Source organism: Eschscholzia californica, unplaced genomic scaffold (assembly GCF_041429995.1).
Source record: "Eschscholzia californica isolate CP2 unplaced genomic scaffold, dmEscCali1.0.p SCAF_4, whole genome shotgun sequence".
NCBI classification, from domain to species: Eukaryota; Viridiplantae; Streptophyta; class Magnoliopsida; order Ranunculales; family Papaveraceae; genus Eschscholzia; species Eschscholzia californica.
In genome coordinates, this window is record NW_028238461.1 from 41,693,441 (window position 1) to 41,719,526 (window position 26,086).

Here is a 26,086-nt window from a genome sequence, read left to right on the forward strand (position 1 = left end):
AAAAATTATGAAAATTTGTTTTGGGGCCAAAATTTATTTAAAACCAAAATGTTATTTACCCCTTTCTTTTCCTCTTCACCACCACCATCATGTTTATCTTTGGCCAGCGCTTTGGGGAAAGCTAAATAGTTTCCGGGACAGGGGCGGACCCAGCAAGGGACCTGTGGGGGCTCGTGCCCCCACGGCCCAAAGCTGGGTTCCATAGAGGCACTACGATGTGTGACTCCCTAGTTCTCGCCAGAAGACTATATTAAGCTTAATAGGTGATAAATATACATGAATTATAGTTAGTCAAGTGGTTCCTTAGTTGATCCTACACTCTATAGGTCTCAAGTTCAACTCCACCGTGTGGTTTTTTTTTTTACTCCATTTTTTTAGCTCCAATTTTTGCCCCATACTCCTGACATTATTTTTTTCTTGTTATTTTTTTGCTAATTTAGTTTTGTTCATCTAATCTTTGTCAATGTTATATTTTTTTGGCAATCCTTTTCCTAACACACGCACATCTCTTATTTTTTTTCCCATCACACGCACATCTCTTAAATGAACTAACAATCTTTGATATAATTTTCAGTGGTTAATTTGTTTAGTTTTTAGTTTATGTTTTTTACTTCTATTTTACATTCTTTCGGCGAACTATTGTCTTTCACATTCATAGAATAAATTAAATAAATATTCTTAATTTTTTCCCATCACACGCACATCTCTTATTTTTTTCCCATCACACGCACATCTCTTAAATGAACTAACAATCTTTGATATAATTTTCAGTGGTTAATTTGTTTAGTTTTTAGTTTATGTTTTTTACTTCTATTTTACATTCTTTCGGCGAACTATTGTCTTTCACATTCATAGAATAAATTAAATAAATGTTCTTAATTTTTAAAAATTCAGAAATGTTCATTTAAATTTTCTCTACTTCGACTAAAATGTGCCCCCACAAGTGAAAATTTCTGGGTCCGCCACTGTTTCGGGGTGTGAAATTTTAAAGGAAATAAGCAAAATTTTGAAAATTTTTCGAGGAAACATATTTTATGGGGAATATGTTTCAAAATAAAAATAAAAATAAAAAACCCTCCACCTCACCTTTCTCTCTCTCCACCTCACCTCTTTCTCTGTCTTCTCCGACCAGTTCGCCGGCCGGAAAATTTTCCGGCCGGCGATCTCTCTCTCTAAAAAGAAAATATTTTTTTTTAAATATCTCTTCTCTCTGATCTAGGTCTGCGAACAGATCTTTAATGGCATGTTCGCAGACCTCCATGAAGATCTGCGAACAGACCTAGATCTGGAGAGAGAGGAGAGATATTTTTTTTTGGTGAGATAAAAAAAAATTTAATTTTTGAAACTCGTCGGCCGGAAAATTTTCCGGCCGACGACCTTCGCCAAAGAAGACGATGAGGTGGCAGAGAGATGTGATAAGATGTAGGAGAGAGAGAGAGGTGAGGTGGAGGTTTTTTATTTTCCTATAACGACTTACAAAAAATTTGTCAAACAAAATTGAACAATTTTTGACCAAGTCTTCACACCCCGAAAACTATTTTGCTTTCCCCAAAGCGCTGACCTTATCTTTTCCTCTCTCCTCTTCCTTCTTTCTCTCTTTCTTTTCTCTCTACCTCACAGTTCTGACGAAGTGAAGAGGTTCCCATTGTTGGAAACTGTTCGTTGAGAAGGGGGATCGTCCCCTTGGTTAAAACCGAGAGGAAGAGAAAAGAACTTGCTGGTTGTAGGAGTGGTGGTGGAAATGAAAAAGAAAAATTTAGTAAAACCAAATTTTCTAATTTTGGGGCCTTTAAAATAAATTTATCCTTAAACCAATTTTCACGCCCAAATTTTTAGATTCTGCAAGTACTTGTATTCTTTAAAGCACTAACCCATATACACATTGTCGTAAATGTCGTTTCTTCGTTTCTTTGGTATAGCAGTAACAATCGGTGGCCAATATACGGACAACCATATTTCTTAAGTGGACAACAAAATTGGGTCTAAACAAATTTATTTCAAGGCATCTAAATTGAAGGATTTAAATCTAAAGTGTACTATTCTTTCTTCATCATCACTATTTCCACGGGCAACAACATACAATAACCAGCCAATCACCACCGGCAAACACCATTTTCTCCGGCGACTACCACCATGTTCGTGTTCTTCACCCCTTCTTCATCTTCATCTTATCATCTAGCTACCAACCCATCATCTCATCTCTCTCTCTCTCTATAAGTCTCTCTCTCTCTCTCTCTCTCTCTCTCTCTCTCTCTCTCTCTCTCTCTCTCTCTCTCTCTCTCTCTCTCTCTCTCTCTCTCTCTCTCTCTCTCTCTCTCCTTTCTTTGGTTTATCCGCAAGCGAAGGAGTTCTTCCCCTCGTCTGTTGAAATTTAGCAATACATGTTTCCAATATCACAAGCACATCTCTAAAAAGCAAGTTATGTAAAAGCATATGTGATTTTAGTCTAGCTTTTCTAGGCTGAGAAGAACACACCATAATCAAGTTCAAGCTCAATTAAGGGGTTACCTCAAACCTCATATGTTGGTCTTAGGTATAGCTGGAAGTACAGTAAGAATGTGAAGGATGTTTATGACATGTAGGAGAATATTGATACTAGACTTCTTGAGTCTCCCATAGGATGCCCTAATTTGCACAAACTGGAAGTTGGAGGATGCCCTAATTTGCAGAATTTTAGATGTTTGTGGGTTCGTTTAGATTGACCCTTGTGATAAAATCCTAGTTTCTTCTAAAGAAAAAAAAGGGGAGAGATGCAGAGGAGAATATGTGTTGTTGGTGGTGATGAAGATGAAGAGGGTGAAACATGAAGACTATGAACGTGATTGTAGTTGGTGAGATGGTGATGAAGAAGAAAAAATTGTGTATTTAGTTTTAGGTCCTTCAATTTGATCTCCTCGAATTATAAATATTTACACCCCATTCATGGTTGTCCATCTAAGAAATTCGTTTGTCCACGTATTGGCCACCTAACAATCTGGTCTCAATTTTGATAATCTGACTAGAGATAACTTAATGGTACTTGTTTTTTTAACTCGCAAATCTAAACAAGCTTGTCTATTCTTCTTGAAGGAGTTGGTCAAACCCATTTCCTCCTTTGGATTATATAGTTTAATACTGTTACATTTTCTTGGGGCGGTGTTAAACGAAGATGTTAGATTTGTGGCTCTCATAATTTTTCGAATTTTATAGATGATTTCTCTCTAGTATACGTTGCTCTAATTTTCTCTTTTGTTTCGCCCAATATAGTAGAGACTAGAGAGAGTTGACGTAGTAAAGAGACTACTTAAAGAAGATGATGGAGTAAGTTTGAGAAGAAAATTTTGGCCAATTTTAGTAGGAATAGGCGAGATAAAAGGTCCAAAAACAAAGAGGGAAGAAGAAAGAAAAAATGACATTAAACTCGAGTGTCTTGAATTGTAGCACTTTTAGGTTAAAATAGTATAATTTCTAGGTTTTAGAGCACCTTTAAAGGTGCAACAAAATAATACAGTAAGTAATTTTTATTTAATTATTTAAGTAGAAAAGTAAATAAAAAAAAGTTAGTTTGGTGACTTAAAATTTTGGGATGAGCAAATTGCCGACCATTTAGAGTTAGGCTGAAGCTAAAATAATCAATTATGGTTTGGCTAAATCATCAATCGAAGCCAGACCGATCAAATTGTCAACCGACTTTATTCACTCCAATCTGGTTTGACTCGACTGAATTTAGTTGATCGATCCAGCCGAACTCAATAAACTAAATGAAACATGAGAAAAAAGTGAACTTAAACAAAAAGAATAAGAATTAAAATTTAAAGTTAGTTTTTAAACGGTTGTAGATTTGGTGACATAACAAAATATATTTCTTAGTTTATGTTCCCATTAAGTAATGATTATTAATATAAAGTATTACATAGTTCTGTCCGTTCGACTTAACTTGTTTTCAAATACCCAAACCCCAGCTAAACCAAATCAAGATCGGATTTTTTCGATCATGTCGAATCGAATATTGTTTGATTCAACCCAAAAATCATTAGATTTGGTTCGACCAAGTTCGATTTGGTCGGTTTGACCGATTGTTGCTAATCCCTGTAAAAACTTTGAATTCACTTAAGTTAGACTTTCTTTTATTCGAAGTTCTTAGCTTTTGAATTTAATGTTAAGTTATTTATGTTCAACATTTACACTAATGTTGTCCACCACCCTTTGGTGTAACGGTTGGACACCCTTCTTAAGTTCATGAGGTCGTGGAATCGAGTCTCGGTAGAAGCAATCTGCGATCAAAATTTATCTCATGTAATTTAGGTAATATATAAAGTAAATATTGTAATAAATTTGTCGAGTTTTAGTCCTCTTTCATATTGTCGGTTTTCATGCCTCTTTCATTATGGTCTAAATTAAGGGGTTATTGTGTTCATCACATCTTCATGATGTATCAATGTCTTGTAACGATTAACGTAGATCGTAATCGGTTTCTCAAAAAAAAACACTTACATGAATTTTACTTGGTCTATGTTTATTTGTCTATCTTAGTTCCATCACAATAAAAGATCCACCATCACCACCACCGTTGCACCACCGCCAACCATTGTCGCACCACCACACCTTCACTACCTCAACAACCACCGCATTTCCACCATTACAACACTATTGTACCTCCACCACCACCATCACCACTACAACCGTCATATTTCCACAACTACCACTATCATACTTCCACCACCTCTACACCTCGACCACCATCACCTCTGTACCTCTATCATGAAAATTATATAAACTAAACGAGTATCTCCATGATAAGCAAAATTCAAAAATAGAAAAAATAAGTTATATTAACAAGATAACTTTTAATTTTTCTCAACAAAAAAAAAAGATAACTGTTAATTTGTACTTCAATTCAAAAGAAAACTTTTTTTGTACTTTTTTTTATTTATAAGAAATTATTTTGTGAAATATAATTTTGATACCTTTGTACTTTATTGAAGGAGGAGTACTACTGTGCACACTTGATAGCCCAAGTGATTGATAGTTTTGACATATACTCCAAGATCCTAGAGGTTCCAGGTTCATTTTCCAGAAGAATTTATAGTTTATTGAACGTGGAATTTATAGTTTATTGAACTTGGATTTATGGGTTAATAAAGGTATAAATAATAATAAATTTGTCCGGAATTAGACTCCATATTATTAGACTTTAGCCCCTTTAATTATTAGTTTAACTTAGGCGATTATTATAATTATCACATCTTGATGATGCATCAATGTCTTGTAAACTGTTGGTTGGCAAACAACAACTTCGGGCAATTCCAATATATGGGGGTTAGGGCTCCCAAATCCAAATTTGGGAGCTCCAGCCCCCATGCATGTTAATCCAACCCGGGAGCCCTGGGAATTGGTTCTGCTGAGAGCCTCACCTCCCGGGCTCCCATTTGGGAGCCTGGGCTGGGGGGGTCCCAGCCCCCAAATGTGACCGTTGGGACTCCCCAACGGTCACATTTGGGGTGGATCCCCTAAAAAGGAGATCCACCCAACACATATTTAATTTTTTTAAATATCTTTCGATTAACTTTTTTTTAAATTATAATTGTTTTAAAATTTTTACTTTTCCATTCTTTCTTCAATTTTTTTTATCTTTCCATAATTCTCTCTCTACAATAATATCAAATTTTAATTTTGTATTTGAAATTAGTAATTTATAGTCGAAAATTGAAATAAAAAAATCGCACAAGCACGTCGTTGCACACGTCCATAATTTGGATTGGGGAGCCCGACATTGGAGTTGAGAAAAACCCCGGGGTTCAAAAATTGGGAGCCCGAGCCCCACGTTGGACTTTACCTTAGAGCACCCTTGGAGTTGCTCTTATACTTGTTCTTCTATTTGTTTGGAAAAATAAAACATAAAACTACACAAACTTGTTTTAATAGAGATAATCAGTGGAATATCGAGTTGATTAACAATTGTTATAATAGTGAGATAAGAAATGCGATTTTAAGCGTTAACCTGCAGGTTGACAAAGAGGATACAGCTAAATGGACTGTCACCAAATCAGGTAAATTCTCTATTAATTCTATGTATAACTATTTGAGAACAGACAACAATAATCCTAAGCACGATAGTACGGATTGGTTTTTCATATGGAATCTGAACACTATACCTCGGATAAAACTATTTCTATGAAAATGTTGTACGAATAGTCTGCCAGTAAAGGACAAAATAGGGAGATATATTAGTAATGCTTATAATTGCATATACTGTGACTACGATGAAACTCTAGACCATGTACTGTTACACTGCAACTATGCTAGAGTGATATGGTTTCAATCTAAGATCAGGACGGAGCAACTAACTGAAGTTAAACTGTGGATTGAACAATGGAAACAACTTGACGAAGAACTGGTGAATTTATATGCTAAAATGCTTTGGTTTATCTGGAAAGCTAGATGCGAAAATTGTTTCAACCCTACAAAGCAATCACCAATACAGATGATCTACCGAATCAACAATACGTCAACAAAACCTCTTAAAATTGATACAACTTCAACTAATAAAAGCAGGGAGAAACCAAGGCAACAAAATTGGAGGCCTCCATTGACACCATTTCTCAAAATCAATGTAGATGCGTCTTTTAAGCAATTATCAGAACCAGCAGGTATAGGTTGTATAATTCATGACGAAGAAGCAAACTTTATCGTAGCCATGGCAGATACAGTCAGAGGACAAAATGCTGAAGAATGTGAGAGCTTAGGTATACACCACGGTATCTTATGGGCAATACAACTGCAGATCCAATATGTACACATAGAAAGCGACAACCAAAACATCGTCAACTACATCAATGAACAAGGTGATGGATTACACTGGCAATCAAAACAGATCATCTCAAAAGCTATAGATCTCAAGAATAAATTTACAGATATCAAATTCACGTATGCTCCGAGAGAAGTCAACGCCAAAGCAAATGGTCCATCCAAATGGGGTAGGAAAAATAGTCACAAAAAAGTTTGGAATCCAGCTTTCCTTTCCGCTCTTAGTTAGTAGTTGTTGTTTGTGTTTGTATGGATTTGGTTTCAATATATTTCATCAAAAACAAAAATTTAAAAATAAACCTATAACAACTTGTTAATTGAAAAATCTTGTAGTTAACCATTCATCGTAAAGCTTCTCTCAATAATTAAGTTAATTGAGATGGAAGAATTTAGTATTGCAATATTGAGTAGAAAAAAGATCAAAAATTGATATTGTAAGTCCACAATGTGGCAAAAAAATTCCAAGCAAATCCACAGGATTGAACATAACAGAGAAAAATCTCATTACTAAACTTCTAAATCAGAGTTATATGATAAGTACAAGCAAACTCAAGTAGTTATTAATGGACATTACTCTGTAAAAGCCAAGGAGAAGAAGAAGATTACCAAAAAAAAATTAGGGTTTTGATCAGCTACAAAGTGGGCAAAGAACTAACCCATTTTCATTACAATCAGGACATCTAATCACTGATTTCTTCCCCATTTCTCCCTTCAAAACCCTAACAATTTTACAACTTCCATTACAATTAAAACATGGTAGAAATCTAATACCACCACAACCATCACAAACAACTCCAATTTTAGCTTTTGGTAACCCTTCAAGTAATCCAATCAAACAACCTTCTTCATGAATTCTCAATACTTCTTCAAATCCACCAATATATCTTCCCTTAATAAAAACCCTAGGTGGGATCAAATACCCATTTTCTTTCCCTTTCATTAAACCTTTCAATTCTTCTCTAAACCCTAAATCCATTGAAACATCTCTCTCACTAATCAATACACCTAACCCTTCAATCACTGATCTAACAGCATTACAACCTTCAAATGTTTTTCTTACACCCCTTAATGTTGTCGTGTAAATCACAACTCTGTTTTCACCTCCTGGTGGACATTTTTTCTCAAATTGATCAAGTGAATAGCACTTAACAGTAGAGTTTCTTGGTGGGTTAAGATTTAATGGCTTAAGAATATTGCCATGATCATTAATGGCGGTTTCTGTGAGAAATTGACGGTTAGGGTTTGAGTTTTCTTTGTTAATGAAGAGACGAGGTGACCTTGAGATTCGTGAATCTAACTCTGCAACTGTGTGAAGGAGAGAGAAAGAAGGTTTGGGTTGTGAGTTATTAGGAGAAAAACGAGAGCTTTCACTATCAAGACCAGCCATGAGTTCCCATGAGTTGATTACTTCTGGTTCGGATCGGACCACCGATTTAGTAACTTCAGGCACCGATTTAGTAACTTCAGAAACCGATTTTGATGGGCTTGGGAAGAAAGAAACGATCCCAAAACGAGGTGGGGTTGGTGGGTGGTGATCAGTTTGAGGTGAATCGATTGTTAGAAGACCATAAGTGGTGGAAGTGAGAGAAACAAAGTGATGACCGATTCCTGTTGACCCACCGATTTGAGTAAACTCGTCGTCTTGGTCTAACAGAGATGATGATACACAACCCATTCTTACTTTTCCTGCAACAAACAAGAAAAACAAGAAAAACAAGAAGATGAAGAAGTAGAGAATGAGATAATGAGGAGAACGATTCGAATCGGCCGATTGTGATACAAATTTGAAATTATTTTGCAGAAGCTCTTTTTAGATGTTCATGGAGTTTGGAGAAGTCTTTAAATTGAACTGCACAAGACTGAACGCCTTTTATTAAAGAGTCAACGCGCGCATGAATTTGAATTGGTAAGTTCTGATAGTATACGACAAGGTATACGATTATAAGATTACGACAGGACATCACAGCTTTAGAGGAGTTATTGAGATCTGTGTTTTTGGCAAGACCTAAATGGATTTTGTGTTGTTTTTATTTGTCACGGTAGGAGTTGAGTACTGAATCGAAAGAGTGGAGATGATCGGACGGTTAGGAAGTGAGAGAGGAAAAAGGAATTCAAATTGATTTGAGGATTACGAAGCTAATAATGAGTGTATTTGTGGAAAGTGGTGAGAGAGGCTTTTAATAGAGAGAAGGAGAATCGAATTCAAATAAATCTCACTCTAGCCGGCGCCAATTTGGGATCCACCGGTCGTTGTATTGATACACCCACTATATGTTTTTTTTGTTAAGGATACTCATACACCCACTATATTTGATAATCATTAAAACTGGCCTTGTTATTCAGACCCTAGCCCTTCGTTTCTTTTTTTTTTTTTTTTGTGGAACAATTAACTTCATGTAGAGCCAAATGCTAACTATCAATTACACACAAGTTAAAAGAGGACAAAAAATCAAAGAAGAAATTACATAGAACTAGAAGGTAATTGAGCTTTGTGGGCCAAAGTAGATTGGGCCAGGTGATGGGCCTCGGTATTAGCTGCGCGAGGGACGAACTGGAGTGGCCCAAAGAGGATGGTCGGCCAGCCTAATGCGAGCTTCTAGAATGTAGGGTTTAATCTGCCACGAGATTAAATCTTGACCATTCATTACTTCATCTGTAAGATCCTTGCAGCCACCTTCTATAACTAAATCATTTTGCATTAATTCTTTTCCCATATGAATAGCCAGCAGCAATGCCTTCGCCTCGCTCTCCAAAGTCGATTTTCTTTCAATGATTTTGGTGGTCTGCTTCAAGATGTCACCTCTCCAGTCTCTATTAACCAATGTTATAGCAGCTCCAGTATCAGTGAAAGCCCCATAGAAATTGATTTTGATTTGGTTTGTTCAGGGAGGAATCCATGGGTCTTTGTTTGCAGAACTACCTTCGTTTGATACTCTGTTGTGATAACCACTGGCTTGAAACCTAGCCTGATGAAATATATAGTTTAGGTTTGGGTCTTTGTTGCGATATATCAGTTCGTTTCGACCTTTCCAAAAGAGCCAGAGAAGGTAAGAAATAAATACTACTTTCCTTTCCTCATTTTTATGCTCAACCATGAACTTTATTAACTCAACGGGTTCTGTGATTTAAGGTATCATTTCAAAGGTGGTAGATAGTCCGAGAAGATGTTGTTGTTTGGGACATGAACCAAATAAGTGTTCGGTGGATTCATCTTCCTGACCACATAGTCTACATTTTGGGTCAACATTATTATTGAACCTGTGGATGTCTGCAAGTAAATGTAAACCACCATTCACAATTTTCCATACAGGACTAGGTGTATTTTAGGTTCAATGTTTTTAATTGTCCAGAACTTAGACCAATTGAACTCATTCCCAGCGACTGTTACGGTTGTGACCGATAATCTCTCCATAGTAGGATTGTGCTGAGAATTTACCTGATTTGTTAGGAGTCCAGACGAGTCGATCAGGTTGAGGTTGTGATACTAGATGAATCTGAATGATGGCCTCGGCTGAGTCTGTTTCGAATAAATCCTTGATTTGTGGTACATTTCATCTATTATTTCTAATAAGATCAGAGACGAATACATGGTTGTCTGTTCTTCTATACTGAATCTCTGGTTTGTAACTTGTGATGCTAGGTACCCAATGATCAATTTGGATTCTGTTTGAGTTCCCATCACCCACTTGCCAGCAATACCTCTCTTGGAGCACTTATCAAGTTTGAAGAATGGATGACCAAATTGGTGAAGCATTATGAGATTTTGTAACCGACCAAAAGTCACCAGTGTAGTTGTATTTACCGTGTAGGATTTTCACCCATGTATCATTAGGATTAGTTGGGAATCTGCTAATTTAGCCACAAGAGATTTATTAACTTTGGGTAGAGACCTGATCGCCCCCCCCCCCCCCCCTCCCCACGATCTTTGGTTTTTTGAATAAGTTCCCAGGGAAGAAAGTGGAGTTTTTTATGGCCCCCCTCCTCTTAATCCCACCAAAAGTCCCTTTCGAGTTCCTCTAGTTGCTTGATTCGAGACATTAGCCCTTAGTTGTCAAGCAATATTAGGACTGCACTTCAAATTAACAATATGTAGTTCACGTATCAACCACATGTGAGTTTTTACCAAAAATATTCTTCATAAAATATTTAACATTATTTAGACATTGACCTCCAACTATCTACCGATATTAGGATTACGACCCAAAACGAAAATATGTCTAGGATTTTATTCTCGATTTTTTCATTGAATACCAATTAAGTAATTTGAGTGCCAACCAAACTAATTGAATTCAATTTCGAGAGAAAAAAATGCTTCCTACTAAATATTCACAACTAAGATGTGTTTGGTTTTTAATTCATTGTTTGAATTTACCTAATCCGACTTAAATTGACTAAATCAACCCAAATTAGATGAGTCGGACATCACGAGTAAAAAAAATAACACTCTGACATATGTGACCAGAATCAACTTAGATCTCACTTCGAAAGGAAACAAACATTGCTGATGTAAAAAATTTGTCTTTCTGGAATCAGTCAAGGGTTGAGACTGCTAAGTTAATCCCCATTTTCTCCTCACTAGAGGTGAACAATAATCGAACAAATCGGTCGAACCAAACCAAATCGAACCAGACCAAGTCGAACAAATCGGTCGAACTGAACCGGACCAGTTTGGTTTGGTTTCAGTTTGGGTTTCTAGAAATCGCGCAAGCCGAACTGATCGAACCCTAAGGGCTTCATCTTAATAACATAGTATATATAGGGGGTAGAAAGTAAGAAATACTAAACTTTAGAACCAAATTTTTCTTGTTATCTTTAGTTAATAATAATTTAATAAAGTTTAAAACTGTTAAATGAAACGAAAAAATAAAGAAAATCCAACTCTGTCTCGGAGTCCAGCTCTGCATTCCAACTCTGTCTCAGAGTCCAGCTCTGCCTCAGAGTCCTGCTTCGCATACCAGCCATGTCTCAGTAATCAGCTCCGCTAAGCAGGTTGGCGGGTCGTAAATTAGGTTCGACATCAACCCATATTCAACACACTTTCAACAAATCTCCACCTTGACTTGGATACGTTCCTCTTGACTTTAATCTGCCACCTCATAGCTCAGCGCCTCTGAGTCGTCGTTGCTCCAGTCCTGCAAGTGCTCAACATCTGGAAATCCCAATCAAGTCTTAGTAGTGCTTAAACTTGAAAGTTATAACTGCATTGGTCAACATATCCGTTGTATTTTCTTCTGTAGACACATTCTTCATCGTGATCTTCCCTGGAAACTACCTTTGTCAACATTCCGCTGAAAAGTTGTAACTGCGGTTGGTCAACATCTCAGACGAGCATCATGTTAAATCATCCAAACCTATATAAGCAAATCAGGTTTGCCCTAAAACGAGATGGAAGGTCCGAGTTCTAACTAAGACATTTGAATTCATTTCCTTAAACTGCAAAAACACCCTACTCATGACTTGAGCGTCAGAGTGGTTTCTATATTTTGTGCAGGCTTTGTTTCATCAAATTCACAAGAAAAGTTTACCATCTGATTGTAGATCTTCATCAACCGGAAAAACTAGTTATCGACATAATCAATAAAAAAAACATTTTGAGAAATTGTTTATCAAAATAATTTTTCGATTTCGTTAACTTCTCTACTTTTGTTTTATCTTTCTTTTTTATGCCACGATCGGTGCATTACATATGTACGCTTTATTACAACTCGAGCCCCTTTTTTTAAATAACTCCAGCAGCCTCATTTTTTCTTCTAACCACTTTTATTTTATGACTTCCATTTTACTCAAGCCCACACTTAGTTACACTTCATATTAGGTCCAACCCAAATTTGATTTGAAGCCATTTTCAATATCCAACACCCACTTTCATAATCTGTTTCAATCAAAGATTTCATTTTTAATCTCAGGTTTATTATTTGACATAGATATGTGGATCTGATTTCCATTGTTTTTGTTGGATATATATGGTTTTGGGTGTTTTTTTTATTTTTCATCTCTGGTTTGAGTAGCCAAATTTGTATTTATAATTCCCATTGAATTTAGTTTTGATTTAGATTTAATTTCCCCTGATTTGGGTGGATTTTAGAGAATTTTCACCGAAACGATTGTCAGGGTAATTAAGGCAGTGACATATTTTCGGACTAAGTTTTCTTATTTAGGGTAATTAAGGCAGTGACGGAATTTCTCATACTTTTTAGGGTTTGTGAGAAATAATCGTACAGCATAAAGTGGGGATCGACAATGAATTAACGAAAAACTGGGTATACAAGGATCAAGTGAAAATGATGGACTAAGTTAGAGACCAATTAAATGGGTTGGTCACTTGATTGGCTAATGTAGAAATTATCTATAGTTATATCCATGCGACCATGCCATGATTGAAATAAAGTTGATAGATAGATGTTTTTTGTTGAAATTAGTTGATAGATGTAAGAGGGAATACCTCTTATTATATTAATGTACCGAGATAGAGGAAGAGGTGAAACCGAGAGAAAGAAAGTGAGCTAGTTGAGTTTGAGAAATTAAATTCTCTTATCTTTATTAATTCACAGTGAGATATATAGGTTACACTTTAGTTCATCTTTAGTTTTTGCTATGATCCTGGTTATCTAGTGTTAAACATATAGATGTTTGAGATTCCGCTTACAACACTAGTTAGTAGTCTTAGAGACGAACAAAACCCAACAGTGGCATCACGAGCCGGTTGCACGAACTAACTTTGACTAGACGAATAAGATTCGGATTTGGTTGATTAGATAGTTTTGTTTGAATAAAGATTCAAACAAGAATTTGATTAGTTTGAATTAGACGTAATCAAATAGAGTTTCGAAAGAGTTTCAAAGCATAAAAACCTTAGATTTTCGGGTTTTTGAAAAGGATTTTCCAAAACAAAGATTTTAGGATTTTTGCTTTATGAAAGAAGTTCAAAAATCACTGTTTTTGATGATGAATCATCACCAAATACTAGCTTGGAACAACAGCTATAGAAAAGAGAAGGAGAAGATAAAAGTTTAGAAGTTGGTTTTGCTGGTCGGTCGCGTCCAGGACGCGACCGGGACGCGCTCAGGACACATTCCAGGGGCATCCAGGACGCGAAGTCGCGTCCTATCTTCTAGGGTCAGCAACCCTAGTCCAACTCGGATTAGGAGTCCCGACCTTCTCGGACCATGAAACCTAGTTTGTCTGGGACGCGTCTGGACCGAGGGACTCGGCACGTTTGGAACGTGTTGTCCCAGGTCCGGGCTATGCCCGACCGATGCCGTGATGTTTCTTGGGCTTACCCAAGACTTAGTCAATGGGCTTTGACCAAGACTTTTGACTCGGGTATTATGAGTCTGACTCGAGCCTTGACCCGAGTGGGAGTTTTTCGATCTTTTACCCTTTTTCCATTCCACTAATGTTTTTTGAAAGTGACCCAGGCCATCCGAAGCCTTAATGGAGTTTTTCCTAACAACAATTTTGGAAAACTTTAATAATAAAATTGAAACGTGCCATTAGTTTGAATTTCACAAAAATAGACTTAAGGCTCGTTTGACATAAAGATGTCGGTAGTATCTCTCGAATAGCTATTTAGGACATAGCAAACCTAGATTCGACCTTAAAAGGGAATCTCATACATACTTTGGTGGATTATGAATGTCATATTATTATGTATGTATGAATGTGAGCGGAGACTGGTATGGCCATAGAAGTGTTTTATTCTTGTTTTTAAGCACACGTGTGTGCCGAATGTAATAATTAATTTTCAAGTTTCATGATCTGCGAACCGTTAAGTCTTGTAATTAGAGTTTAAGGGTCTAAGAGTCCATTGAAGAGCCAAAGAATGAGATCAAGGTTCAAGTGAGGAGAAATCAATGGCAGATCGAGGATGGAGATCCATGCGAACAAAGGCGAAACAAGCGAATACCTAAGAAGATTAAATCTTTTAGGTTAGGGGTCATACTGGGATCTAGTCTGCTTGATTTATTTTCTCGCGCGCATTTACTTACTTATTTACGTTTTACGTCGTGGATGATTATGTTAAAGTTCACAGTAATGCATGCATGATAAAAACGTAAAAGTCCCCAAAAAGAATTTTGAGTAAAGCTTCCCCCGATTAAGACACCTGTTGAGCACTTGTTTATCGATGGTGGGTTTGCCTCCGCAGGGTGCCATTGTTTACCTCGGGATAATACGGGTAAACCTATGAAGAGGTCTCAATGTCTAAATGGTTATTCTCAACGAGTCACCAAAAGGGTTTTGGACTTCGAGGCAAAGGATGACTTTAAACACATAAACGTGTTATTCATCAACCAAGAGCCATAGAAGTATGACTCGTAAAGAGTTACTCACCCAGGACGACGGGGTTAAGGGCAGTGCCCTAGTACGCTTAACCTCAAATAAATGGGGTTTTGGAATCGCATTATTCAAACGGAGAAGGTTTTCATTGAATAATGTGGCAAAAACAGTTTTTTGCTATGATAATAAGTTTTAGGATTTTGCTTTTTCTTTTACTGTGTCGTATATATGACTGTTAGACAATAGTTTTCCAACCTTCGTTCGTTCCTTGAGAAGGAATTAATCGAAAGTTATTTTCTTGATTGGAAAGGAATCCGAGAAACGTTCTCGAATTCAAAATAAAGGAAACGTCAGAGAATATCCCATTCCTAATGTTCACTACAACTTCAACGATTGAGGATGTGATTATCCGAAAAGTCTTTTGTGAAGATCCATAAAAAATTTCTCTTTCGTAGAGTTAATAATATGGATGCATTCACAACCATTCGACGACTAAAGGAAGAGTTCCACTAGATGTTGTGAATGGAGAGGTTGGTACCTCTAAGAATGTCGTCTTGAAAATAACATTGAGGAACATTGAATCTAAGAAGCAAGTTTTGAAGATTCAGAAACCAAAGGAATATAAGAAGAGTTCTGATGATTCAAAAGGTCGGTATAAATGTTTCTAAAGCAATGGCTAGGCCATTAAAAGAAACTATCCTAAGTACCTGGAAGACAAAAGAAACGGAATTGCGAATTTTTGGTTCTTGTATCTTTGTTAACATAGTTAATCTAGTAAGTATCGTAGACTTCCTTCATCAGGTGTTTAAGACCGGATGTGCGGCTCAGTGGGAGCTCAAGGGAATTATATACTTGACTAAAAGGAGAAAAGATCTAAGAGAGAGCAGAAGCAAGTGTGTCTAAGGATGCTGAAAGGGATCAAAAGTCTTCTTTTAGACACTGATCTAGCGTAGAACTTAATAAGTGTTATTATGTTCTTCTAGAAACATCTAATGTTTTAAACTTGTGCTAAATTAACAAAAGGGGTTCTAGGAGAACTAAGAACGTTAACAATGATACTATAGGCTATAATCAAAGGATTCAAACCGGTCAACTCTGGTTTTGGCATTGCGTCAAATTACCATAAGACACATGAGGAAGATCCAATGGTATGGGCTTCCAAGTCCAATGATTTAGAGTCATACGACACATGTGAACATTGTTCAAAAAGAGTATTTGACAAAGTCACCTTTTTGAAAGGAAGATATGACTAGTGAACTAATAGACTTCATACATACGGATGTATGTAAAACTTTTAATAGACTAACTAGTGTTAACCAGAATCCACTTGATGAAAACATAAGTCATTCGATTGGATCGAGATTGTGAATATTTGAGTGAAGAATTTGATGACCATCAAAGAAGTTGAGAAATAGATTCTCACCTTGCTCCAAAAACATATCATATGGGTGATGGTGGGAGTAATCGATCATGTTAGACATGAGTCAATCAACGATGGGTATAGGTCAATCTTCCAAACACTTTCTGGGATATATTCTCAAACACGGTTTTCTTCCTACCTAACCACATTCGGTCTAAAGCTAAAAGGAGACCATAGGATTATGGATTTGGATTGGTTCCAAAGTGGTCTTTTTTCAATGTCTAAAGATATGAAACTGACATAAATGGTTTACGAGAACCAAGTTTGCATATCAGACAAAATATTTCTCTATGGGATAAAGAAATATTGGGGATTCTTCCACAATCAGAGAACAAGGTTATTGTTGCTCGTGATAGTGTCTTCCTTCAAATAGAGTTATTTCAAGAAGACAAGTGTGAGAAATATAAGATATCGAAGAAATTCGATCTGAGCAACAAACTGACAGTGATATATAAATGTTAGAAATCGTGGTTCTTATCTATTAAGAGCCAATAGACATGGAAAGAGAGGTAGAGATGGAAGATCTCGAAGATCCTTCCGCATAAAGCGAATTAGATTCGCCGGAGAGCCTTCAAGGAGTTGAGAGTGTCTTAAAGTTGTTCAAACCCCTTATAGGCCTTGAAGGCTCATAGATCTGTCTCAGAGGACTAAAATCTTGCTGAAGAATAAAATGAGCTACCTCACAGAAGCTATGACCGAATCACTCCGAAATCAGAATGTGATCCATGTCTCAAATGAAATTTGGGACTTGATCTATTTGCTTAAAGGATTAGTTCCTGTTAAGTACAAATAGATTTTCAAAGTGAAAAAACAGACATGGATAGAAACATTGGTGTTTCTAAAGCAAGACTAAGAAAGAAGGTCACAGAATTCGTGGTATAGACCCATGAAAAGACCATCTCTCTTGCTACGATGCTTGAGACCATAATGATAAATCATTAGCAAAAGAATGTGTACGTGACACATTCCAGAGGAAGTTAACTCTTCCAAAGCTGGTGAAAATCGCAAGCTTCAGAAATTCATCTTTGGATTGAAGCGGGCAAGTAGGAGTAGGAATCGTCGATTCAGCAAAGTAATCAAGAGTTGGTTTCTTTGTGAATGAAGAGAAATCTTGAATTTCAGGAAGTTCAAGAAGGTTAGTGGGAGTGACCTAGTTTTCTTTGGTCTGGTATGTAGATGACATACTAAATATTGAGTACAACATTCTGATGTTGAAAACAGTTTAGAACTGACTCAATAAAAGGACCACACACACAAAGGTGAAATGCTTTTGGGCATCAAAGATCTATAGGGATAGATCGAGAAGATGATAAGACTCGTTCAAGAAAGGTTCTTGAAAAGTCTAATACGAAAGACTCAAACGAAGTATTTCTACCCAAGTCTCATGGACACAACTTAGCAAGATTCAGCTTCTGAACGATTCTGATGAGTAAGCACGCATTAGAAAAGATGGTTATGCTAAAGGCATAAGATCGGTCATGTTGGACATGATTAGCATTTGCCTCGACGTCTCAAAATACTTAGAGTATCTATGGTCGTCACCAATCAAATCCAGATAAGTTGATCTGAATCGCACAGAGTTCTTGAGAAGAACTTGTGATAAATTCTCGATAGGAAAATAAAACGGTTGAAAATCATATGTTGCAAACTTCCAGAATAAGATGACAATCTTGAGTTGGAAGAAGAATAAGCTGGAAGGGTTCCAGGCGAAGACTATTGCAAACTTTACAAATAAAAGAAAGTAGTCAAAGCTTGAGAAGCTTTAATTTAGTATTGGGATACTAAAGATTATCATCAGGATGGTTGAAGGATATATTGCCTCGATCTGAAGGAATGGTATCCTTTCGAAGGAGTGTCCTTCGACCAAGGTTGCAATGCGTACAATTTGGCGAATAAGATCTTAATGACCTTACTCGGAAGATCATTAGTTCGGTCCAATTAGGGGTCGTAATGCTTAGCTAGAAGTCAACTACGATCGTCGAATCAAGGAGTTGATTCGCGGCTAACATAGACCGGATCCTACAAGGGTTACACATCAGAGTAATAATTTGAACAGAGAGAATTGACTAGAAGGAGAATGGCAAATAAGTGGATTGGATCCATTATTGGTAAGTCCAGATTGATTCGGAGAAGTCCGAAGAGATACATACATGTCCGGGCCCAAAAGGGAGGCCCGGAAAGGCTTTAGGAAGGGCCGGCCATGTGATGGCCGACCTAGGCAATAGGGTCGGCTATGTGATGGCCGGTTAGGCCCTAAGTGGGCCGGCCAAGGAAGCCCATAAAGGGCTATGTTGGCCGGCCACTTCAAGTGACCCAAAGGAGGGTATTTTAGGTGTTGCCTTATAATTAGGTTTTAGGAATCCTAGTTTGAGTCTAATACCTCTCCTAGGGATTTCTATATATACCTAATTATACAACCTAAAGTAAGAGCCAACTTGTGAGATCTTTTTCTGAGAGCCTGAAAGAGTTTCAGTATATACATCTCAGAGAGAGAGAGAGAAAAGGAGTTTTCTCAAGTATCTAGTCAAGAAGAAGGAGTTCTTCATCTCAACCTTCAAGAAGGTCCTAGCTGACTGAAAGGAAGGAGTTCAAGTCATTACTCGGTGTCTCAAGTAGAGGAGCTACACTTGGAGCTCTTATCTTCCGAATACTGGTCGGGATTTAGTTCGTGGGAAAGCGATTAAGAGGTAATCATCTTTCTAATCTAGTTCATTGGTATGTTCATGTATAGATCCTGGAAACTAGTGTTAAACATAGAGATGTTTGAGATTCCGCTACCAACACTAGACAATTAGGTGTATGAGATATCCTAGTAATTCCCTACAGTGGCATCACGAGCCGTTTGCATGAACTATCTTTGACTAGACGAATTAGATTCAAACTGGAACAACTAGATACTAGTGTTTATGATGTTTGAATAGAGATTCAAGCATAGTTTGATGAGATCAAATTAGGATTTTGAATGAGATTCTTGACCTAGAAACACTAAAAACATAGTTTTATGAAAAGAGTTTTCATAAACAAGCTTTAGGTTTTAAGAATTTTGATAAAAATCATCAAAACCATGAAGATTGGTTGATGAATTTGTCAAAAACAGTACCTAACAGCAGCTGGAACAAAGAAAAACAGAAAAGAATTGAGTTGGAACGGTAGAGTTTCCAAAAAGTTTGGAAACCTAGCTGGCCGGACAGGACGCGTCCAGGACGAGTTTTTCAGACTTTTTCTCCCGGTTCCAAGCATAGTTTTTCCGAAATTGACCCGGGTTAGAGAAGATCCCGAACGGAGTTTTTCCTTATAATGATTTAGGAAACAATTAAGGAAGAAACATAATGTGCTTCTAGTTTAAGTATTGTGAATATGAAACTTTAGAGCCCATTAGACATAGAGATGTCACATATTCCCACAAATAGCTATACGAGACATAGCAAAACCTAGAAACGAATCTAGGATACATACTTTGTTTATTATGATTGTCATATTAATTGTATGTACGGATGTATGTGATTGCGTAGAAAGTATACCTTTAGATAAGATTATAGTTTCTTGTTCTAAGCGCAAGAAGTTGTGCCCGAATAATACTTAGAGTATAGGGTCTTAGAATCTATTGAGGAACTGAATGATGAGATCATGGTTCAAGTGGGAGTAGTCAATAGAGATTCTTGGATATGAATCCAAACGAACCATAGGCGAACAAGAAATAAACTTAAAAGATGAGATCTTTTAAGGGGTAATACTAAGATTTAACAAATCATTACGCAAACCCACATAAACTTTTACGTAATAAATCATGAATGGTTATGCAAGAGTTCACAGTATCGCAACTTGATAAATTACGTAATAAGTCCCAAAAAGAATTTTGAGTAAAGCCTACCCAGATTAAGACACCTGTTGAGCCCTTGTTCATCGATGGTGGGTCATGCCAAAGCAGGGTGCCATCTTTTACCTCGGGACAACACAGGTAGATCTATGAAGAGGTCTACATGTCTAAATGGTTATTCTTAACGAGTCAGCAAAAGAGTTTTCGATTTCGGGGCTAAAGGACGATTTAATGTTTAAATCATTAACCAAGAGTCATAGGAGTATGATCAGTAAGGAGTTACTCACCCAGGACGACGAATTAAGGGCAGTGCCAAAGTACGCTTAATTTCGAAGGAATGGGATCTTGGAATTATATTATTCTAAGAGGACAAAAAAAATAGAATAATATAGGCAATTTGAGAAAAATTGCCAGGATAACAAGTTTAATCACTTTCGCATTTCTTACATGTAGTTTAATTATGACAACAAAAAACTCAAGCAGCATAAGCTGGCTTCTGGAAAAAGAAAAGTTGAATGGTGACAACTTTAGGGTATGGCAAAGGAATCTAGGACTTGTCTTAAGATCCGAACATAAGGCAAACGTGTTAGACACACCTATTCCTGTTCTCAATGAAGATTCGACTGAACAAGAAAGGGAGCAAGAAAGAAATATTCGGAAAAGGTCCGAACCCATAACATGCCTCATGTTGGAAACCATGGAACCTAATCTTCAGGATAAGTTCATAGAAATGGATGCCTACACCATGATTCGACAACTTAGGAATTTGTTCCAAAAGAAGTCAAGAATGGAGAGGTATGAGACTTCAAGGACGATATTGGATATGCGTCTTGAAAAGGGAAAGCCTGTAGGGCCACATGTTTTCAAAATGATTAGTCTTTTTGAAAAACTAAATCGACTGGGAGTCGACAATGGCCGAGATTTCGCTACTGATATTATTTTGCATTCGCTTCATAATAGATTTAACCAATTCAGAATGCACTATAATATGAATGCCTTTGACAAATCTCTGGAAGAACTACACGCTATGCTCCAAACAGCCGAAGAGAACATCGCAATAGTTGAACCCAAGAAAGAAGTTCTAATGGTTCATAAAGAAAAGGGATTTAAGAAGGACGGGAAGCATAAATTCAAAAGGAAGAAAACGGGTAAAGGGAAAGGCAAAGAAGTTGCCATGAACAAAGGTACCCATTCTGATTCCAAGTGTTTCTATTGTGATGGCATGGGTCATTGGAAAAGAAACTGTCCAAAATTCCTGGAAGACAGAAAGAACGGAACTGGGAGTTCTGGTCAAGGTAAAAATTATTAAAAGTTATTCAATTAAATACTAATTCCTCAAGGTATGTGATACCTAAAAGACTCTTATCATTATGAATGACAGGAGCAAGGGGGAGCTGAGTATTTATTGAAGAGGAGATGAACCTGTCAAAAGCTAAGAAGGCAAGAGTTGCTGGAAAAGCTCAAGAAGGATCATAGACTCGATAGGCAATACTTTAAGGCAGTTTTAGTATTCTTTTTCTTTTTAGAACATTGACTCTGTAATGAGACTATGGGAGTGAATAAAATATTAGATATTTTATGATGTTCTTAAAAGAGCCTATTTAAACTTTTAAGGAATTATACCGAATGATCCGACTTAGTCATTCTAATCTTGTCAAATAAGCTTGAAAGAACATGAAACTAAAGTTGTTTGGTCACGTATCTCTCAACAATAGTCAATCATGGTTTGGACGAAGAAGTTTGACAAGAATTCTCGTAAGAGTACAAGAGTTCAGTTAATCGTAGAAACTCATGTTAGAAATAAAAGTCTACGATTAATGTGATTAGAATGGACTTAAGACTAGATTTTGGAAAAGTTTTGGAAACAAATCCTAAATCGAGAAGTGGGTCTAGTTGACTAAAGAATATGATGAGATCATAAGTTCAATAGTCATCGATCTTCCGAAAATACAAAAGTCTAATACGAATCTGCCAACCCACTAAAAACCTAGAAAAACTATAGTGAATAATTGAGTCCATATGGATATGGATATTCTTTTTAGAAGGAGTTCTAAAAACTAGTCAATTATTCTAATGTCTAAAGCGTGTTAGACATAAGTTCTTCGAAAAGAAGAACGGGGTTTTCTCACAAATCATCGAAACACAATGAGATTGTTGCTCTCGATGGTGTCTTCGTTAAAAGGAGGGTCCTTCAAAGAAGACAAGTGGGAGGAAAAATCGAATAGGATTCGATAAAGAGCAACAAAAGGAAGTAAGGAGTTACTTGCCTTAAAACGAAAGGGAGTAAGGAGTTACTCGCCTTACGAGACAGGGATGTCGCCTTGAAAATAAGGGACAATCACCTAGAAACTTCTTAAGGAGTTAAGAAGGTTGCTCAAAAACCCCAATGAGTCTTGAGAAGATTCAAACGGACTATAGCAGAAACTACTCTAAAATTGGACTGGAAATCCAAAGAGATAAGAGTAAGAATGGTTAAATCTTGTGCGACAAGAAGGTAAGTGGGAGTGAAACAAGCTAGTTTTATGTCCTGTATGTAGGAGACATACTCGAGAGGACAGAAGGCGAGGGTAGATTAACAATGGGCATCAAAGTCTATGGAGATAGACCAAAGGATGATAAAGACTCGTTCAAAAGGAGTTTTGAAGAGGTCTGAATAAGAAGGTCTCTTGGAGAGAAATTCTACCCAGCTCCCGTGATGAACATGGGAGAGACACTTATGTTTGAAAACATAAGAACGATCATGAGATGATTGTTGTTTACCCGAACATCTGAGAAGTACTTGGAGTACGAAATGATGTCGTCACCCATACAAGTCAGAAGATTGAAGAAAGTCATAAAAGTAATCTTCCGAAAATAAAGATAGGAATCTTTTAGGAAGGGCAAACAGGTGGAAAAGAGTTTTTCATGCTGGGAGTCGTTACTAACTCTACTAGATAAGAAAGTAAAATTAGAACTTGGGAAGTACTAATTTCAGTGGGAGAAACTGATATTATCATAAAAGCTTACGAAGGGTTCGAAAGTAAGATAATAACAAAGCGAAGTGAAAAAGAAACTAAACTGTCACCTTAGAACGACCATGGAGATGCTCGAATCTAAGGAATTAAGATCAAGGAAGGAGTATCCTAAGAAGACTTGTAAAATTGAGAACGTGAAGGAGTTCACGCGGGTGCTCAAATTTTACAGACTCTTGTTATCCGAAATAAACTGGATTTATTTCGTCATCTAAATTGTGGTTTAGAATTTAGACGACAGTCCAAAAGGATGGAGTGTTCCAAGTAGGTTTATTAGATACGTGATCTAATAAAAGAAACCCTACTAAGTGAACATGGAAGCACACCATCTTACTATCCCTGGTCCAGGTCATTAATTGGACAATAATAAATTAAGAAGACTAGCATGAGTGATTGACAAGATAGCGCTGTTTCTTGGGCTATGGGAATAGGAGTATTCAAAGGTCAACTTCATGGGTGAATAGTTGATACACTAGAAACCCGCTGAATGAGAGTACTTCAAGAGTTGAAGTTGTAAGTTATCATAACTCTCATTTAAGCAAATTGGAGAGATTCCTCAAAACATGAGTACTCACTCAGTTTATGGAAGGAATGTCGAACTTTGGTACCGTCAAACGCCATCCGTAAAAAGTGGTTATAAAAGCGGAATACTGGGGGAGACAGGATAGACATGAAATTGAGTGGGAGTACAAGAATGGAATATGCTTTCCTGAGTAAAATCAGGATAAAGTATCTCCGGGCCACTTGATGAGAAATAACTGAAAAATGCATGGTCGTGCTCAAACGGATTAAGAGTTAATCGCTTGGATTGGAAGTTGTTCTCGGGATCAAGAGAGTCTGATGAATATGACATATCAGATGAGATACGAAAAAACATGGGAATCGAGCATTGCACTTGTTCTAAGTACAAGTGGGAGACTGAAGGATATATTGCCTCGGTCTGAAGGAATGGTATCCTTCCGAAGGAATGTCCTTCGACCAAGGTTGCAATGCGTACAATTTGGCTAATAGGATCTTAATGACCTTACTCGGAAGATCATTAGTCCGGTTCAATTAGGGGTCGTAATGCTTAGCTAGAAGCCAACTACGATCGTCGAATCAAGGAGTTGATTCGCGGCTAACATAGACCGGATCCTACAAGGGTTACACATCAGAGTAATGATTTGAACGAAGAGAATTGACTAGAAGGAGAATGGCAAATAAGTGGATTGGATCCATTATCGGTAAGTCCAGATTGATTCGGAGAAGTCCGAAGAGATACATACATGTCCGGGCCCAAAAGGGAGGCCCGGAAAGGCTTTAGGAAGGGCCGGCCATATGATGGCCGACCTAGGCAATAGGGCCGGCCATGTGATGGTCGGTTAGGCCCTAAGTGGGCCGGCCAAGGAAGCCCATAAAGGGCTATGTTGGTCGGCCACTTCAAGTGACCCAAATGAGGGTATTTTGGTTGTTGCCTTATAATTAGGTTTTAGGAATCCTAGTTTGAGTCTAATACCTCTTCTAGGGATTTCTATATATACCTAATTATACAACCTAAAGTAAGAGCCAACTTGTGAGATCTTTTTCTGAGAGCCTGAAAGAGTTTCAGTATATACATCTCAGAGAGAGAGAGAGAGAAGGAGTTTTCTCAAGTATCTAGTCAAGAAGAAGGAGTTCTTCATCTCAACCTTTAAGAAGGTCCTAGCTGACTGAAATGAGGGAGTTCAAGTCATTACTCGGCGTCTCAAGTAGAGGAGCTACACTTGGAGCTCTTATCTTCCGAATACTGGTCGGGATTTTGTTCGTGGGAAAACGATTAAGAGGTAATCATCTTTCCAATCTAGTTCATTGGTATGTTCATGTATAGATCCTGGAAACTAGTGTTAAACATATAGATGTTTGAGATTCTGCTACCAACACTAGACAATTAGGTGTATGAGATACCCTAGTAATTCCCTACAATTGTAACTAGGAAAATCCATATAGATTAGATCTACTCACTAAACTGTCACCTTAGACTAAGTATGAAAGTCATACTAGGGTCATAGGCACTAAGCTTTTCAAAAAAACTTAGACTGATAAAATTGAGGGTGTAAGGAGTTACATGGGAAGGCTCAATTGTACAAACTCTTATTATCAAAAATAAATTAGTTATTTCGTCGTTAAATCATGGTTTATTATTTAATCGACGGTCCAAAATAATGAAGCATGCTAAGTAGGTTTATCCGATATGTGATCTAGTAAATGAAACCCTACTAAGTGATCTTGGAATAGATTCATTATTAAGTCCCTAGTCCAGGTCATTGCATGAACACCAATGACTTAAGAAGACTAGCATGTCAGATTGACTGATAGCGCAGTTTCATGGGATATAGGAATATGGTATTCAAGTCAACTACATGGGTGTATGATTGGGAATATACACTGGATAACCCAACATGAGAGTTCTTCAAGTGATACAAAACGTCATGAACTCTCATAGGCAAGTTTGGAGAGATTCCTTAAACATGAGTACTCCACTCATCTTATGTAAGGAATGTCAAACTTTGGTACCGCCAAACTTCTGTGTTGTAAAAAGAGGTTATAAAAGCGGATTACTGGGTGAGACATGATAGACATGAAGTTAAGTGGGAGTACAAGACTAGACTATGTCCTCCTATTAGGTTAAGATTAGTATCTCCAGGCCACTTGAGGAGAAGCAAATGAAAAATGTGCGGCCGCACTCAAATGGATTAATAGTTAATCATTTGCACTGACACTTTTTCTCCAGATCAAAAAAGTCTGAAAGATATGACG

General features: G+C 37.2%; 1 protein-coding gene and 1 long non-coding RNA gene across 2 annotated transcripts; one reads left to right on the top strand and one right to left on the bottom strand.

Moving 5' to 3' along the window:
- Positions 1-7,265: 7,265 nt before the first annotated feature.
- On the bottom strand, positions 7,266-8,641 carry LOC147544772 (uncharacterized protein At5g39865-like). The gene has a single exon (XM_086635200.1). It carries the CDS (start codon positions 8,459-8,461, stop codon positions 7,415-7,417), a length of 1,047 nt encoding a protein of 348 aa, XP_086491326.1. The 5' UTR covers positions 8,462-8,641; the 3' UTR covers positions 7,266-7,414.
- Positions 8,642-9,498: 857 nt separating this feature from the next.
- LOC147544773 (uncharacterized) lies at positions 9,499-10,929 on the top strand. The gene is made up of 2 exons (XR_015223857.1): positions 9,499-9,833; positions 10,427-10,929. It is a non-coding gene; the product is annotated as an uncharacterized LOC147544773 (long non-coding RNA).
- Positions 10,930-26,086: the final 15,157 nt, after the last annotated feature.

Bases quoted from the DNA above. Each gene is read 5' to 3' on its own strand.
- LOC147544772 (XM_086635200.1), bottom strand. From the start codon at position 8,461: ATGGGTTGTGTATCATCATCTCTGTTAGACCAAGACGACGAGTTTACT.